The sequence below is a fragment of the Tachysurus vachellii genome, chromosome 15, assembly GCF_030014155.1.
Source record: "Tachysurus vachellii isolate PV-2020 chromosome 15, HZAU_Pvac_v1, whole genome shotgun sequence".
Taxonomy (NCBI): domain Eukaryota; kingdom Metazoa; phylum Chordata; class Actinopteri; order Siluriformes; family Bagridae; genus Tachysurus; species Tachysurus vachellii.
In genome coordinates, this window is record NC_083474.1 from 15989758 (window position 1) to 16007498 (window position 17741).

At 36.3% G+C, this 17741-nt stretch overlaps 2 protein-coding genes across 3 annotated transcripts; one reads left to right on the forward strand and one right to left on the reverse strand.

Annotated features, from left to right (window-relative positions):
* Window positions 1-777: 777 nt before the first annotated feature.
* pdca (phosducin a) lies at window positions 778-7327 on the forward strand. Of its 2 annotated transcripts, none has more exons than XM_060888622.1 (4): window positions 778-884; window positions 2423-2495; window positions 4148-4296; window positions 4747-7327. In XM_060888622.1, exons 2-4 carry the CDS (start codon window positions 2450-2452, stop codon window positions 5266-5268), a joined length of 717 nt encoding a protein of 238 aa, XP_060744605.1. In that variant the 5' UTR covers window positions 778-884; window positions 2423-2449; the 3' UTR covers window positions 5269-7327. The 2 variants fall into 2 exon arrangements, with proteins under 2 accessions (XP_060744605.1, XP_060744606.1); XM_060888623.1 differs by having other exon boundaries at window positions 782-884; window positions 4750-7327.
* Window positions 7328-9447: 2120 nt separating this feature from the next.
* Window positions 9448-17712, reverse strand: odr4 (odr-4 GPCR localization factor homolog). The gene is made up of 14 exons (XM_060888701.1): window positions 17561-17712; window positions 17268-17367; window positions 16858-16995; window positions 16562-16657; window positions 16372-16478; window positions 16091-16127; window positions 15871-15999; window positions 15309-15404; window positions 14818-14877; window positions 14614-14745; window positions 14208-14286; window positions 12023-12205; window positions 11002-11094; window positions 9448-9571 (listed from the first exon to the last, which is right to left on the reverse strand). Exons 2-14 carry the CDS (start codon window positions 17364-17366, stop codon window positions 9501-9503), a joined length of 1320 nt encoding a protein of 439 aa, XP_060744684.1. The 5' UTR covers window position 17367; window positions 17561-17712; the 3' UTR covers window positions 9448-9500.
* Window positions 17713-17741: the final 29 nt, after the last annotated feature.

The following is a 17741-nucleotide window of genomic DNA, read 5'->3' on the forward strand; positions in this document are numbered from 1 at the left end:
ACAGATGTGTAAATACATTCCAGTGAATCTTCTTCTTACACTTAGACCCTGGAATCATTCGATGCTGAACACAAGAGCAAGAAGAGTGCATTTGATTACTAACAGAGGTTTTGACTATAGAGTTGTCCTAACAATGAACTGCACCTGGTGAATAAGTCTTACCTAACACAATGAGTCTTTGTTAAAGCTGCTGAATAAATGGATTCCTCATGAACACATCATTCTTGCACAGTTATTGTTAAAAAAATTGTCATTTGTAATTCTTGTATTTGATGTATTTCTTTCTTTCTTTCTTTCTTTCTTTCTTTCTTTCTTTCTTTCTTTCTTTCTTTTTAGTAACTGATTTATCCTGGTCAACATGGATCCATATCTTATCCTGGGAACTTTATGGTGACACTCATTTTTATTCTAATTCACAGTTACTCTTGCACTTTTCAATTTGAACCTTGTGAATGACTTCTTATTAACCCCACTTCTTATTAATGCATATTTATATAACATATACCAATGAATAACGTCTTCAATTCTTCATCACCCCATATTTCCTAATGGATCATTTCACCATTCCTAAAGCAATCTATAATCTTTTAAATCTATAAACGTTTACATCAATCAGCAATCTAAACGGTCATCTCATTGTCTTTCATCTTCCTTCATGGAGAGATTGGCTTATGAAGGAAGCTTAATTCTCCTGCTTTAATCTGATTACATGCAATGAAATTATGCCTGCGATGTCATCATGATGTCCACGTTTAATTCTAATAAGAACCTTAGACCACACCCACAATCTCCAACGTAGAGCGACCACCGGGGTCTGAGATCTTGCAAAGAAAATCCAAAAACCCATCGAAGAGGCATCTGTTCAAGACACACTATATTGTCAGGTAAGCCAGATAGATTTCTATCCCAACCTTTTTGTCACTTAGATATAATTTTGTGTGTTGCATGAGACAAATGCTCTTCATTTCTAATCGTTAACAACCATCTTTATTCAAAATCGAAAAAATTGTTAGAAAAATGGTTGTTCAAGGTTGATTTGATAATTAAGTATTCTTAGCTTCCAAATAGAGGTTAGACATTGAACTCTTCCTAATAAGGATGCTGCATAAAATTCAAATCAATTCAATACAGGAATCTAATTGTCTAATAAGGCATTATACATTGTACTGTACAATGTCATATTTTTTTTATATATGATCCTATAAACTCATGGACAAGCTGTAATAGTCTTGTAAAACTCTTGTAAATGTAAATATCTTCGAATCTTTGGTTTGTCGTCAGGGGAAAATGATTTATACACACACACACAGTGGTGTGAATTACAGAAATTAGGTATATATTAGTGTATATACTGTATACAGTATTCGAAATATAGACTGATTTGGACATTTTTAAGATAACAGGTAAGATTTGGAGTAGAAATTCATCAAGCTATTAAAGCTTCCTGAATCCCAAACCAACAGCTTAAATCAAATATATATTTAAAAATATGGTGATATTTATCGGGTTCTTTTTGGTTATAAAGATTAAAAAAATGATCAGCTTCCTAATAGTTCCAGCTATAGGAATTCGCACCATTAACACAGAGAAATTTCAACTCATATTTGAAAATGTGTCCAATCGCAGCCTTATACTATATCTAATAATCTAATAATAATTCAATAATATAATATCTCACTGAGAAATTATATTATATTATATATAGTATTCTAAAATATATATTAGTCCTGCTTGATGCTGTTTAATAAAAATAAATAAATAAATATATTTATGCATGATATACAAATGTATTTCCATTTTATTCAAACTGATTAAAACAGCATTGATATAAAATTCATTATCGACTTGTTAGCTTTATGTCTAGTTACAGGATTCATTACTTACATAAAATACAAAGAAAACCATAAAATTTTACTAATCAATGAAAAACTTTGCTGTCATGATGCCTGTCTCTCGATACATAGCAGAATTCATTTGGACTTTGCTTTTCATCAAATTTTGTAACCTACTTGCTCTCTAGCAATTTTCACACTCAGTACAGAACTCTGCTAAAATGCAAAACAAGTGGGTAATTATGTGTATTAAGTAATTAAGCTTATAATCCAATCTCAACCTTGAAGTGTAGGTGACACTGACATCTCTAATCCATTTTCTTGTAGTTACATCATCATAATCAGGGTGGTTTAATCCACCACACCTGCTGACATCCTTCTCTTACTAGCTATCACTCTATTCATTCACTTTATCATTTATTCATTCAACTTTTTCTGTAGTTATATGCTAAACATTGTGGCTGAACAAGCTAAATGAGAGCATACTGTGGGGCTGTTTCTTAGTATGCCAAAGAACTTCTCCATTGTTGATTACCCAACAGGAAGTTGTACAATGTGGGCAAATTTTTTCCTATTTTTTCTTTTCTCAGAAGTGTCACAGGACATTCACTGTAAAGATGTCAGACGTGGACCAGGAAGAGGAATTATTGGAACCACAGACAGGTAACACGATGACACTGATGACAATGATCATTGGTCTACTATTATTATATCACATTTATGTTTAGTTATTCGAGCATCATTCAACACCACATAATAATTCCACAAGTTCAATTTGTTTAATTTCTATAAGAATAGATATTGTCACACAGAATCTTTACAGAAATTTGGATATAACCAAGTGACAGTAACAAAGAAAAACTTCTTGAGATGACATAAGGATGAAACTTTGAAAGGAACCAAACTCAAAACAGAACCCATCCTCTTTCTGATGACACCACAATGTCGGATTATAAATCATTATTGCATACACATGTAGAAGAGTAAAGACAAACAGCACTAAGTGTGATGAAAGGATCTTCAGCATAAACAGATTCTCAACAACAGTCCCCAGGATGAGACAGGCTTTATGATCACTGCAGCACTTTTACATTATTCAGGTTAGATAATCCAATGAAGTATGTCCTTGAAGCATAGAAATCATTTGGAAGTCCATTTATCTTTGGTAAGCAGTATATTCTAGTCAGGATCACAGTGGATCTGAAGCTTATTCTATGTATACTGCATGCAAGGCAGGAAAACACCATGGATGGCATACTAGTCTACCACACTTCACCATGCACACTTCTTCACACCTAGAGGAAATTTACCGGACTTACCAGAGTAATAAAAATTGTCACAAAGGAAGGACGGAAATGATTAACCTTAAAAATTTTTATTTTTTTTTATTTTTCTCTTTTTATTGCAAACAAACAAAGTCAAATAACAATACAGAATCCCATTTTGGTTTTACATGAAAAAGGAGCAAAGTAAAAGAATTACAACAATAACAATAATAACAATAACGGAAGGGAAGTAAAAAGAAAAAGAAGAAAACAAACCCTAAAAAGTAACTACAAATAAGCCCTATCTATACCCGGGGTCTTCAATTCAGAGACCAAGTTTCAAGAAGAGCACAAAACTTGTAGGAATTCTGAGACTGTTTTACTGGAGTTGTTGACTTCAGGGAGAACAATGATGTAATGCTTATTAATGAAATATTTCACAAGAAACCAAAAGTTTGTCAACATGTAAATATACAGCATTGCTAACAACACAATGGGTCACAAAAAAAAGCACTCAAAATTGGTCATACACACATATTTTAACACAACATTGTGAGTAACATCTTGTGAGTAACGGTGAGACTGCTTCATGCTAAAATGAATACATTAGTAATAGCAACATACCAAACCATAGTTTCATAACAAAATGTTCTCATTATATTTTCCACTACTATATGATTCTGATGCTTAAGCTTAGCGTAAATTGTTGCTAGGTTTAGTTTTTACAGTGCATCAGGTCACGTGTGTGAGTGAGTAAACAAACAACATTTCATTTATTCTCTTTCAGTTTTTGCAGTTTGGGTATTTTGATGTAACACTAATGATCTACAGTACAGCATCTAATGGGAACACATACAAAATCTAATTATGTTCTTAGCAAATTTGGAAGAAAACAAATCTAGCTAATATATTGCTAACAACATATTGATACTAATGCTGTCCAGCTAACATCCAGCTATCATGTTAATCCTCTTTTTTTAATTATTCCATATCAATTCTGTTTCATTTATAGATTACAGTAAGTGTCAATGATTCCTGTGGTTTCTGCAGGTCCCAAAGGAGTGATCCATGACTGGAGGAAATTTAAGCTAGAAAGTGAGGACCATGAGAACACACCACAGAAGCGGAGAGAGCTCCTCAGACAGATGTCCAACCCCAAGGCTAACAATGATGATAGCCAGGAAAGAATTAACCGCAAGGTCATTAACCATTAATACTTGTTTAATATTTGTTTAGAAACCATTTATTTAGAAATATGAATTATTTATTACTTCTATTTACAAATCCTTCTGAGTCCCTTTGCTCACCTGAGCCAGTAATATAATAGGAAAATCAAAAAGGGTATATCTAAGAAGTATTGGAATACAGCATTTATGTGTCCATGTTATAAATTTGAATGGGGTTAATTATGATTCATGCAAAAATGTTAATTATGAATCATACAAAAAAAAGATTTCCTTGCTTAAAGGCAGACGATTTACCTCATCATTACTTTGGGCCTCTCAGAACTGAAATTTTGGACTTCCTGATCTACAGGCAGAACTCTGATGTAATTGTTTATCATTGAAAACCAGTCTATCAGCATCATAATAATGTCTGGTGACGTGCAGATATGTAGCACTGATAACAGAATAATGTGTCACCCAAAGCAGATGAGTGTTCAGGAGTATGAGATGATCCAGGAGGAGGATGAGCAATGTCTGAAGAAATACCGCAGGCAATGCATGCAGGAAATGCATGACCGCTTGAGCTTCGGGCCCAAGTTCGACAGCGTCTTTGAGCTGGAAAGCAGTGAAGCCTTCCTCAAAGCCATCGAAAAGGAGCACCGTCTCACGCTGATCATCGTGCACATCTATGATGATGCTATAAAAGGCTGTTATGCTCTCAACAACTGCTTGAACAGCCTGGCCATCGAGTACCCCAGCGTGAAGTTTTGTCGAATCCGGGCATCCGCCACAGGCGCTGGAGAAAGGTTCTCTGACGATGTTCTACCCACTGTGCTGGTATATAAGGCTGGAGAAATGCTGGGAAACTTCATTTGTGTTACCAAGCACCTCAATGAAGAGTTCTTCGCTATTGATGTGGAGAACTTTCTCAATGAGTACGGCTTGTTGCCAGAGAAGGAATTTGCTGCCTGCCCTGATGATGATGAAGAGCTTGGGGTAGAATAATCTAGAAAGATTACACTAGTGGAGAAAAGCCATAGTAGAAGATCCATGGTAAATGTTTGGGACCAAGCATACAGACAGGCAATAAGTTTGTCATGTATAGAAGCTCATTAAGTCACATTCTCTAAGCAGATCCCACTTCCCACTGTCACATCCCACTGCAGTTACTATGCATTATTAGAAACATGTGAAATAAGGCAATGCTTAAGCACACTTATATTAACCAAAGCAAAGATGTTTCTTATCTGTAACTTACCGAAGACACCAAGACTATTCTAGCGCATTTCCATAGAATAAATAAATATAAATGAATAAAAACCTAAAATTTTATCATAAAATGAAGATTTTAAATTTTAGCTGGTAAAGGATAGCAGGTCCTTGCTTACAACGTTCTGAATAAGGGACTAACCTGAATAATCAGTGACAGGTTAGTACTAAAATTGGTTGAAATGTTTGGCCCATATTGGCGCTTCATTTTACCGCTGTTGATTAGTGCTATCTACATGGTCTGTTGTCAATGTCAGCATTTCTTTCTTTTTTGAACTAGCCATGTTTGTAAGTTCACTAGAAAGAGCAGAGCAGAAAAGGTAAATAAAATCAATATAACTAGGAAACTTTGTGAAAACGTAACTTATTGTGTGCTTCTGATATTTTTAGTCAAATTCGGCACAAGTAAGTATGTAAGGTGAGGCAATAGAAACAGTGACAATATGCAGCATCGTGAAAAGTTTTACCATCCAGTGGAAAAGTGCAAATCTATAACACAATTCTGAGACACTAAAGTAGATTTGGTTTATGTGATGTAAAACATTTAAACCCAGGATAAATTTTGATATAAATTTACAATTTGATATGAATTTTTTACAATAAAATTCAAGAAAATATGTTTGGATGAAAGATGAAATTTTATCTGCATCCTACCAAATAATTTATACACAAAGGTGCAAAACTTTAGGCTTATGTAGTGGTGGGATTAGCCTGTTTTTCCTTTTAATTTTATTTGTCTGAACTAAACCCAAACTTCAACTTTGCTTGTTCAAATTAATACAAAAGATGAGAATAAAGAGAATAAAATAAAAATCATGAGAATAAAAATCAGTATCTGTTCTTGTTCAGATTAGATTTCATTATGGAATTATTTGGAATAATAGTATGAATTAATAATCCAGGTTATGAAAAAATCTTTGATTGGGAAATTACCATACATCACTTTTCCTAGTAAATATTAAGTAAAAACAAAATATTACACACTTTATTATATAAGTACTCTATAACAGTAAATAATACTAAAATGATTTAGTATTATTTATACTGTATGTAATACACACTAACGTGAAACATTTATTTGTAACTCAATACTATTTAGAAATAAAGCATTTCTTAAGAATTAGGGTTCAACACTATGTTGGGAAGGGTTTGGAAAGAGTTCAGAGAATTTGTGGTTTTTGGAAAGAGCTCACCATTTGAGATTCATTCCTATTGCCCCACATTCTGCAATTTTGCAAACTAAACTTGAGTGTATATCTTTCATCCACTTACCTTTGTGTATGGCTCATATGATATTCTGAAATATTTCCATGATAATATTTGGGATCGAATGCTTCAAGATGCATTGTATAACTGACTATTAACCTATGCAAACTACTGGCATTATGCTTAAGTTTAACATAGTGGCTTGTTTAACTATACTGTTTATTGTTGCTGCAACCTAATAGAGTTGATTAATAAGTAATGAAAAGGCATTTTTATTCTATTACTTACCATTTTTTTATTATTCCATTATACCTTTCAGGTCCAGGTTCCTCAGTCTGATCCTGAACTCTGGTTAATGGATGAGTTTGACATGTTCTCCCAATATCCAAATAGGTTTCCTCCAGGTTCTCTGATCTTTTCCCAGCCTTCAAAAACAAGCTGTTAGATGGATTGGACATGTAAAATTACCCAGAATGTAAATTAGGTGCCGTGTGATTGACTGGCATTTAATTTGGGGGTACATTCCTGCCTCTTGACTAGTGATGAATGAATATTCATGAATAAATGAATAAAAATATATTGATGGTGATATATAAGTGCAGGCTCATTGTTTCTTGGTTTAACCAATAATTCACGTATCATACATAGAGGGAGGAGAGATACAATGGTCAATTCAATGGACACCGAATATTGTGTTTTGACTGACACACAGACAGGGTTCCCACTCTTTTTCAGAGATCATTTTCCAGGACATTTCAAATTTAGCAAAAAAAGACAAGGATCACAGATTCACGGCCTAAAGTAATATGTTCTTCTCTCCAGAAGTCTTAAAAACAACGTACACTTTATGGCTATTACTTAACTATACCTTTAAAGACAATTTGTCATGTGAATGAAATTTCAACATTTATAAAATAAAAAGACCGCACATATTAATACCCTTTCCTTTCTCAGGCCAATGCCGTCATGCATGCTTTAGTTTGCTGTGCATTCCCCTTGCACATGATATTCAGATTAACAAGGTTAATATAACCTGCTTACCCGTCACCATTTGTTGAAAACATTCGAGCACTTAAACCATTCCTAGCACCTGAAACCTCCAACACAAGACGGCGTCATGCGTCACAGCGAGATTAAACAGCATAACAAAAACCCGTCAAAACTCAGCTTCCCTGAACAGATCGCTTTCTGTTCCTAACGTTAATTGTTTCGACCAGTTGTAAACTGTTCTTTAAATGATCAAGAACATTTAAAAATAATAATTTTCCAGGACAGGGGCACGGTGGCTTAGTGGTTAGCATGTTCGCCTCACACCTCCAGGGTCGGGGTTCGATTCCCGCCTCCACCTTGTGTGTGTGGAGTTTGCATGTTCTCCCCGTGCCTCGGGGGTTTCCTCTGGGTACTCCGGTTTCCTCCCCCGGTCCAAAGACATGCATGGTAGGTTGATTGGCATCTCTGGAAAATTGTCCGTAGTGTGTGATTGCGTGAGTGAATGAGAGTGTGTGTGTGCCCTGCGATGGGTTGGCACTCCATCCAGGGTGTATCCTGCCTTGATGCCCAATGACGCCTGAGATAGGCACAGGCTCCCCGTGACCCGAGGTAGTTCGGATAAGCGGTAGAAGATGAATGAATGAATTTTCCAGGACAACAAGATTTTTTCCAGGACAGTTTATGTTTTCTCTCATTTTCCATGTGTTTTCCATTGGTCATTAATTTTCCAGGATTTCCAGGTTTTCTAGGATGCGTGGGAACCCTGACAGACTGAGTGAGCACTTCTGGGACCTAAAATATTGTCTTAATACTTGATTTTTTTCTCCAAACCATTCCTTGAAACTAAAATCAAGATGTTTTGGAAATGTGTCATAGATTTTCACAAGAAGAATAGTTCCCTGATTTTACAGTCCACAGACAGCAGACAGACACAGCTGGTTTATCAGGAACTTTATACAGATTACAGGTAAATTATAAATTAGTGTTAGTACTGAAAGATTGAGAAAAATTGGTGACTCATATTCTCAACTGTATCTAGGGTTCAGCCATAGTTATGCCATGGAAACAGGTTTTGTATTTAAAAAACAAACTGATTGGGGATTTCTCTAAGAAACCTTGATGAGTTATTACATGTCTAAGTAAAGATCAAGACAAGGACTTTGACATTTTGGCATATGGGTTACACAATCCTTTTATTATTGATGGATTTTAGGTGTCATTGGAACAAGCACAAGAAGATTTTAATCTAAATGTTCTTATGCTGCCAGAACTTTGTGTCTGATCTCAACTGACAAAAAAATGTGTAAATCTAAATAAATCTAAATTAATATAAGGTGAATGTCTATGAATTAATGAATGAATGTCTTCAGGAATACACAACTGGTGTTTTTTTGTTTGTATATGTGTGTGTGTATACGTGTGTGTGTGTAACACAGACAAATAAAGTTACAATTAAGAATTTACTAGTGAATGTGTATAGTGATGAAGCGGATATGAGAATCATGACACCTCTCACTGCTTGGAAATCGCTCCGGAGGGACAGGATCCTGTGTTAAGGAGATGCAATCAATGTGCTCATTACACAATTTTTATTACAGCCATCAGTGTGTCACTGCCTTGATTCTTTTATGGGTCATTTTGACTTTTGAAGTTTTAATTTAACCCACAAAAAAATACAAATATCTTAAGAAAATATGCAATTAAAAACATAAAAAAAAAGTCATTTACTGTAGTTTATTTTGGCAAAGTTATAAACAGCTGTCATTGTGCTGTTATTCATTAAGATAGAGTAGAGAGGTCGCTGTTGCCAAGAGGGCCACTGCAGCCGCCACCACCACCATTCCTGCAAGGAAGAGAGACAAACAGACAAAAAGAGTATAACTAATGATGGTTTTTACTCAACAGACTCTTTCTTGCCTGTGGAAAAACACTACCATTAACAATACCCATTGTGAGTCACTTTTAATTAGGGACAGTAACAGAAGAGTATGTTTTCTCGCTTACTCCGAATGTAAACGGCAGTCTGAGATATGTTTGCTGTCTCTTCAGTTCTGCGCTTAAGTTATAAAACTAATATAACCATGGCATGGTTTTAGGGCCAGATCAGTTGGATTGAGTATTTCAGAAACTGCAGATCGCTTGAGATTTTCATACACCGCCATATACACTAAAAAAAGCTTGCTGAATTTACTTAATTAAAATGTGTACATCAATTCCATGTGACTGAATTGAACAACATTAAAACAATTCCTATTTGTGCATCCAATCATATTGGAGACTAAAATCCATGACGCTGGTGTTTTGCAACAGATATATTACTCCTGTGTTAAATTTAATACTATAGTTATTTTTCCCGTGGGTGCCAACATCCGCGTGAGGTTTCATGCTGTAATTGGTTTACATTCAGTTTCATAAACAAAAAAATGTGCACAATGAAAAAATATTTTTTAAGAAAATTAATCTGACTAAACACATTTTCCTTTTTGGTGGTGAAAATAACAAAAGACATCCAGTCAGTTACAGCTCTGCAGTCAGAAACTCCTTCTTTATAACAGAGATCAGAGAAGACAAACCAGACTGGTTTGAGTTCAAACAGAGGTTTCATTGAAACTAGACGAAAGACTGAAAAAAAGGGTGATATAACCAGATGTGCTCTCATGCTGTTGTAGCTCATCCACCTTAAGGTTAAACATATTGTGTGTTCGGAGATGCTTTTCTGCTCACCATGGTTATAAACAGTAGTTATATGAGTTAACTTAGCCTTCATGTCAGTTTGAACAATCTGGCAATTCTTCTCCAACCCGTGTCTCACTAACGGTCCATTTCAAGCACATTTCAATGCTGCTTAATTTCTTTTTTTTTTTGCGACATTCTGTGTAAACTCTGTAAACTGTCATGAGTAAATCCCAGTCCAGCAGCAGTTTCTATAATATGGAAAATTAGTCCATATGGCACCAACAACCATGCCACACTCAAAGGAACTTTTCCCATTTTGATGTTTAAGATGAACATTATCCAGGCTCTTTTACCCGTATCTGCATGACGTTTATGCATTGCACTATACTGTGCCACATGGGATTCTTAATGAAGTGGTGTTCTGAGTGAAAAACAAAAGGTGTAATAATTTTGCATAGTGACTAACTGGTGGCTATGTGCTGTCCTTCCAAAAAAATGAAATATTATGATTACTTGTTTATTGTGACAAATGGAATAAATAATAATAATAATAAAAGTGACATTGAAAATGTTTGGAACCTTTTGTCTCTAACGCACCTGTATACTGTAATGCCGTTTTCTTTTTTGGCACCACTTCACTGCTGGTGGTTTCCTCACACCCATCTTCCACTCCCAAAACAGAGCAACGTGCTAAAACACACAGAAATCCCCACATTTACTCATTTACACATTTACTTATCCATATTTTAGTGGCTCATTTCCTCTGCCTGATTCACTGGTATTGTATGTATTAACATTTCAGGTCCGCTTTTCAGAGTTTGTTCAAACTGGTCTATGCAGGATGAGGCAATGTTCACAGAGATTTTACAGTATAATGACTTGGCACACACTCAATTAACATCACTCTAGATACTCACTATACCTAGGATTATTCATGTGTTAATATGTCTCAGCAGGTTAAAACACTATCGCTTCTAAAATGCCTGAATTACCGGAACATATTTCTTTAAAATTTGTATCAATGGTTTGCACCATGAATATTATAGTAAAGGTTTTTTGGACCGATCTCATGATGTTGTGGTACAAATTTGTTTAAGGAAAGAATAGAAAAAAAACCAATTTTTTTTGATTATTTAAACCTTCTAAACAGAAGTAAGAGTCATAATGATTAGAGGCTACATAAAGGTGCTGGCAAATTTTTGTTTAGATGGATTTTAATTTGTTTGTGTTTTTGTTTGTGTGATTAATCATCCCTGGTTTCTTGATGCTACCTTATAAATTAGCTGATAATTGGATGTTTGTAAGAATAGAAGGGAATTGTTTTCGAAAACAATTCTAAATGGCGGAAAATTCAGTATAGCAGAAACTAAAATTATGGTGTGAATTTGGTTTTACCCAAAAAAAATCAAAGGAAAATGGAATTGTGTTTCTATGGCAATGTGTATGGAAGTTATTGTGAACATATATACAAATGTGCTCAAAAATGGCTAAATCTTTGCTCAAAAATAGCTAAAATTGCTGTGAAGGTATCTGAGACAGTGTTAAATGTCAAACAAAGGACAATGGACCACTAATAAACAAAAGACTTCCTGCATTATGATGAAATGTGTGATTTTACTCTGAGCCTCCATGCTGATGTCTACGTCCCCCTCTGGTAAATCACAACCCAGCATTTCTTTAAAGCGTTCAGCCACATCCGCAGTGTTCTCATCTGGGAAAATGTAGTCACACACACTCAGGCCAGAGCTGGATAAGGGGGCAAACACACGCCGTGGTAGATCCTGCTGCCCAGAGGCCAGATCTGCTGACACAGACATGAAAAATAATCATGTTGTACTTTCAAATGTGCGCTATGTAAATTCGACACAATATACTCGACTAAATGCACGTGTAATAAGTAAAACGCTGTCTCTCAGTTCAACTATTACTGAAAACGATCCATTTTTATTTTTGTCCTCTGAATGACTCAAAGTGTGGCTTCCGCAAACCCAAGATTATGTAAGTCGGTGTTTTTCTGCTTTAACCCTTAAACAAACCACATCCAACATGATTTACATCTATCATCACTTCAGGGAGCAATATTAAGAGTTTTATAACATTAAACATAACATATTTGTGTTTTTCTGGGATTTTCTAAGGTGAAATTTAAGCACATCCACTCCAAGTTAAATAATCAGGTTTAATTTATTATATATTATATAATTTGTTATCAAACATGAGACCATATCCATACCTTTATAGATACCTTTAACTTTCCACCTTTAACTTTGACTTTCCTGGGAATCTGAAGTCAGCCAGTTATAATGGCGTAATGCAGTGGTTCCCAAACTTTTTACAGAGACGTACCCCCCCAGGATTTAACATCATTCTGCATACCCCCTCTCACGCTCATAATTGTGGTCTTGATTTTTTTAAACGTGCATTTTAAAACACATGTACCTTCAAAAAATAACTTATTTGATCCAACACAACTTTAGTATACATATAATTTATTTTTTTAAATGATTCACCGTTTAATGAGATGGATGTGATTGAAATGACTTGCATAACTCTGCGATGTTTGGTTGTTTCAGAGACAGATTTAGTCTTAAATCATTCACTATGCAGAGTCCGTGTCAATATTTGTTCTTTATGCTGGTAAGTGCTGAAAACCCACTTTCGCACAGTTATGTTCTCGAGAAGGGCAGTAATGATTTCAAAGCGTGATCTGCTAAGGCAGGATACTCTGCACGCAAGGCAGCATGCTTTGTTTCTAAATGCCTAGAGTACTTTTGCACACATAACACACTGTAGTTTGGGATTTTCTTCACTGCCAGTGTATGTAAACCCATATGAAATGTACTTCTCATCATATTTGCGCCTTTTTGATGGTCTTTCTGTGAATTGCTGAACCTGAGTTGGTGCCGAAACCTAAGATGAATCGCTGTCTGTATCAATGTTAACCGTAGCAGGGCTTGGAGAAACACCTTCAGCTGAAATGGATGGACCCGGGGTGCAGTCAGAGGACTGTGGGTCATCCAAGCTGCTGGGAGTTGATTTTCTTTCTGTGGCTGTAGGCCTAAATCTTTGCAGCCACTTATCCATTTTTATCTGCTTGTTAAATTATGCTTCGTTCCTAACCACGTGCGTTGGAATTTCATGCGATACGTAAAGACGTGCACTTACACATGACACTTGAGTGGACACAGATTTTTGTTGACTGCAGATAGGGTAATTTGATTGATTTTGACCTTTTATGGCACTTCCTGGCTACTTTGTGTTTGTACATTAGAGGGGGCACGTCTTTATATTTAGTCTGAGAAATACATGTCTAGATGAATATTATCTGCAGTATAATTACATTAACAGTACATTTCAGAATTTTATTCGCGTTCCCCCTCCATCACGTGGCGTACCCCGGGGGGTATTTGACCCCAGTTTGGGAACCACTGGTGTAATGTAACTGGACAGAAAAATAGCTGATACTCATAAACATCACCTGCTAATACACTTCAGATTAATGCGTAGAAACCAAATGTTAACATTACTATCACCTCCACTGAGGGAACTTCTTAGCACTCTTCCACAAAAAACACACAAGACCAGACACGTGTGAGCAGTGAAGTGATTCTTTTACATTTTTATAAATTCCTACATAGCACCATCTAGTGATCATTTCCCAATACGTCTATATTATTAACTAGAGCCAATTATGCGGTTGATGCATAAAGATTTATTCTGAATTTATAATCTATAATCTATTTATTCTCAATAAGAGTAATATTCTTTGGCACTTTGGATAATATCATACATAATTTTTTTACCCCCATTATTCATGTGCAGATCCTCCAGAAGCATCTCAATGCGGCTGAAAACCGTATTCACTACGTCGCTCTTGAGTGCCTATGAAACGTGTTAAAAAAGTTACATGTTAAAAATGGATAAATAATAGTATGATAAAGGTGTCAAAAATATTAAATTATATATATATTTTTTAATATATTATGATATCAAATTATATATATATATATATTATATAGCTATAATATAATCTAATATAATATAATCTTTTTATTTATACTACTACTGCACTGCGTGTCACATCATGCTCCTGAAAATACACCTTATATCAAGGTTTACAGGTTATATAGAGAAATGAGGTGCTGTGCGTAACAGGGATGAAGAAAAAAAAAAGAATAACACTGAAAGTAACACCTTTGCTGTGCTCACCTGTGCGGCGTGTCTGGTTTTAGGTTTGTTGGTGTGAATGTATGCTCTGCAGTGAACCGCTCCACTCACATGCACTGAGCCGCTGCACTCCTGCCCCACAGCGCTGGACATCTGGCCTGCATCTGCATCCTCCTGATTCATACGGTTAATTAATCAGAGCAACCCGACAATCTCACACAGCTCATTTATTCACATTATACTCACTGCTGAGATGAGGAGCTGCGCTCGAACCGTCTGCTGCTGGCTCGCTTTGGTGCTCTTTTTCTGCATTAGAAAATGAACACAGAGGATATCAAAGTGACAAAAATACTTCTCCCTTTTTACCCCATTTGCTACTTAACAAGGAGGTTTAACCTGAGTCATTTTCATCCGGAGTACAGAGCTTGGTGTCACTCTATGTAAGCATCAGAATCGGGTAGCAGAATTGTAAAAAGAAATGTATAAATGCCTTGTCGTATTACATGTAGCTTATATAATGGTTTTACACAATCAACAAATTTCACTGTTGTTTTCCTGCTGATCAAATGTTTTTAACGTGTCTGTGTCCGCTGAAGGAAAGCAAACAGCATTTTAATCGCTTTCTAAACATCACTAGAATTCATAACAAAAATACACACATACACTAACATGCTGTTAAACTGGCAGCTCAAAAGCTTAAACTCCACATATAGCCCAACAACAAAAGCCCAACTCACCGGCCCTGATAGGAGCTCACCGTCATCAGTTACAGTTTTACCATTAATGAGACAGAGAGCAGAGTCGATCTGTTTAGCCCACGTCCTCAGTCCATCCTGTAACATAGCACACAGGAATTAATCTCATTTAGTAATTTAAGTGTCAAGCAGCTGCAAGTTAACAGCTGAATATAGCTGAAGAAATATAGCTGAAGCACCAAAATGTGCATAACGCACCAAACGTTCAAACCGAAACGTTCAAAAGAAACTTCATTTTCTCTTATGTATACCAAAAAATGATCAAGTCAAACAAACAAAAATAAAAAAGCACTGACAGCCTGGACACAAATCTGCTTGCCCGGGGTGCCCAGGCTACTGATTTAATCCACTTCTATCACTGAATCTTACACTTTCCATTCAATTCATTTAAACGGTTAAGAATGGAATCCATGCCACATTTAATCAGTCTAACTCTACACTTGTCACGATTTCATGCAGTGATCAATTTCAGCTGAAGTGCGTTTATATCTGTGTTGACCGTAGCCATGCTTTCCAGAGACAGTGTATCTGAATTGCACTTCACCTTTATGGACTTGTCGATTTTTTCGGACGTGATGGGGATCTGCAAGTCGACCTGCACGTTGCATGTGATCATAGGCCACGAGGAAGCGATGCCACTCTGATACTTCCAATCTGCAGGTTTCGCTGAACACTGAAGCAAAAGTCAGATGTGCATGATTGACAGTGTAGTAAAAATAGCCCAGAGAGTTAGATGACTTTACAAGCAGACAAGAGTGACACACCTTTGGATCTTTGACATCAAATGTTTTGCAGACAGCTCTGTTGGCAGTAAATTAAGGAAGATTTACAACATTACAGATTCATTAACAATACATACAACAGACTATTAATGAAAAAATGCAATATGATATTATGTGATCCAAGATGTCAGAGACAATAACATTACAGCGTTCAGCTACACTGAGGTTTTCTCATGTTTATACAGAAGATCACAGTAAATCACAGTGTGACCTAAACCACTTAGGACTCAGTGTTTGTTCTTCTCCCACGTGAGTAAGGATACTTCCTTGTTTTGGAACAGATGTGCAGGGTGATGCGCTCAGTCACATCATCCTCTGATGGATTCCACAGCTTGCTTTTGGATATGGATTTATCCACAGCAAAGACAAGCTAAAGAAACACATATACTATTGAAGACCGGTAGAGTAGTAATAAAGAACCTTTTAGAAACATATTTTGTCTTTCCAGTTCACCTTTTTCAGTGTGTTCTGGGCTTCTTTTGACGCCTCAGGTGGGGCGACAAGAAACAAGCCGAGAACGCTCACGCCTCCGGGGAGCATCCGTGAAACCTAGAACAATGTCTGGTAAGTCATGCGAGTCATTTCGAATTCAGTTCGACATTCAGAATCTTGTGTATGTGAATAAATATCGAATTATTGTGTCATTTTTCCATGGAAGACTTTCAGGTGAGCCACGATCGAAGCACAAACCCATGCTCTTAGACACATATACACAATTGCAGTAGGCTTAGACTGTACATGTTCCCCACCTGTCTGGCATGCTCAGCAACCCAGTCCACATCAATGCTGTCCAGTGAGCTTGGTGTTCTCTGTCTCTCTGTGGCTCCTTCACTCTCTCTGTGAGGTGTCTGCACAGCCAGAACCACAAAGTCCCTCTGTGCTGAACACTAAATATAAATAATAAAGGATACAAAAGGTGGAAAATATGGCATATAAATTATTTACTGGGAACTGGGAACCATGGGGCTACTACAATGCCCAAAGCCTGACCGGGACACCGATATGTACACCTTCTCTAAACTGCCACATTTGTCAGTGCTGGGTTAATATCGTGTCTCAATCAATACACGAACATTTAATATCAAATCTAAAATGAGATCTAAAAGGGGAGCTGGTGAATGACATAGTGATGATGTATCTGTGGCATTAATGTCCTGACCTGGCCTATGAAAAGTCCAGTCTCACATGACCCAGCAGCTGCTGACAGATTAGTCAGGTACTTCTCCACACATCCCTCAACAATGTAGCCTCTGCCCATCCTGCACATTCAACAGACCATCATAACACATCAGTACACTATAAAAGTCTGCTTTGTCTTACACACTATAAACGCTTTTACAGGATAGTACATGCTTCTAAACCATGAATGTAATAAATAACATTGCAAGCATTAGAATACTGATAACGCATGAGAATAAACACACGTGAGAATAAACACACGTGTAAACAAACCTGATTATATTTCATCTAGTTCTTCACTTTCTGGTCAACATGAAAGCTCTGTGGTTCAATCCCATATATCACTGTATTAAAAAATAGTGCACTATTTGGGGTGTAAAAAAACCCTAGAAGTCAAGCACTTTAATAGGCAGTGTGGAGACATTTGGAACACGGCATGTGTCCGATGTTTCGC

Bases quoted from the DNA above. Each gene is read 5' to 3' on its own strand.
- pdca (XM_060888622.1), top strand. From the start codon at position 2,450: ATGTCAGACGTGGACCAGGAAGAGGAATTATTGGAACCACAGACAG. The intron at 2,496-4,147 runs GTAACACGATGA...TGGTTTCTGCAG, and splicing joins ATTATTGGAACCACAGACAG to GTCCCAAAGGAGTGATCCAT. The intron at 4,297-4,746 runs GTCATTAACCAT...TGTCACCCAAAG, and splicing joins AGGAAAGAATTAACCGCAAG to CAGATGAGTGTTCAGGAGTA.
- odr4 (XM_060888701.1), bottom strand. From the start codon at position 17,366: ATGGGCAGAGGCTACATTGTTGAGGGATGTGTGGAGAAGTACCTGACT. The intron at 16,479-16,561 runs GTGAACTGGAAA...GTGTTTCTTTAG, and splicing joins CCCAGAACACACTGAAAAAG to CTTGTCTTTGCTGTGGATAA. The intron at 14,746-14,817 runs GTGAGTATAATG...CGTATGAATCAG, and splicing joins CGCAGCTCCTCATCTCAGCA to GAGGATGCAGATGCAGGCCA.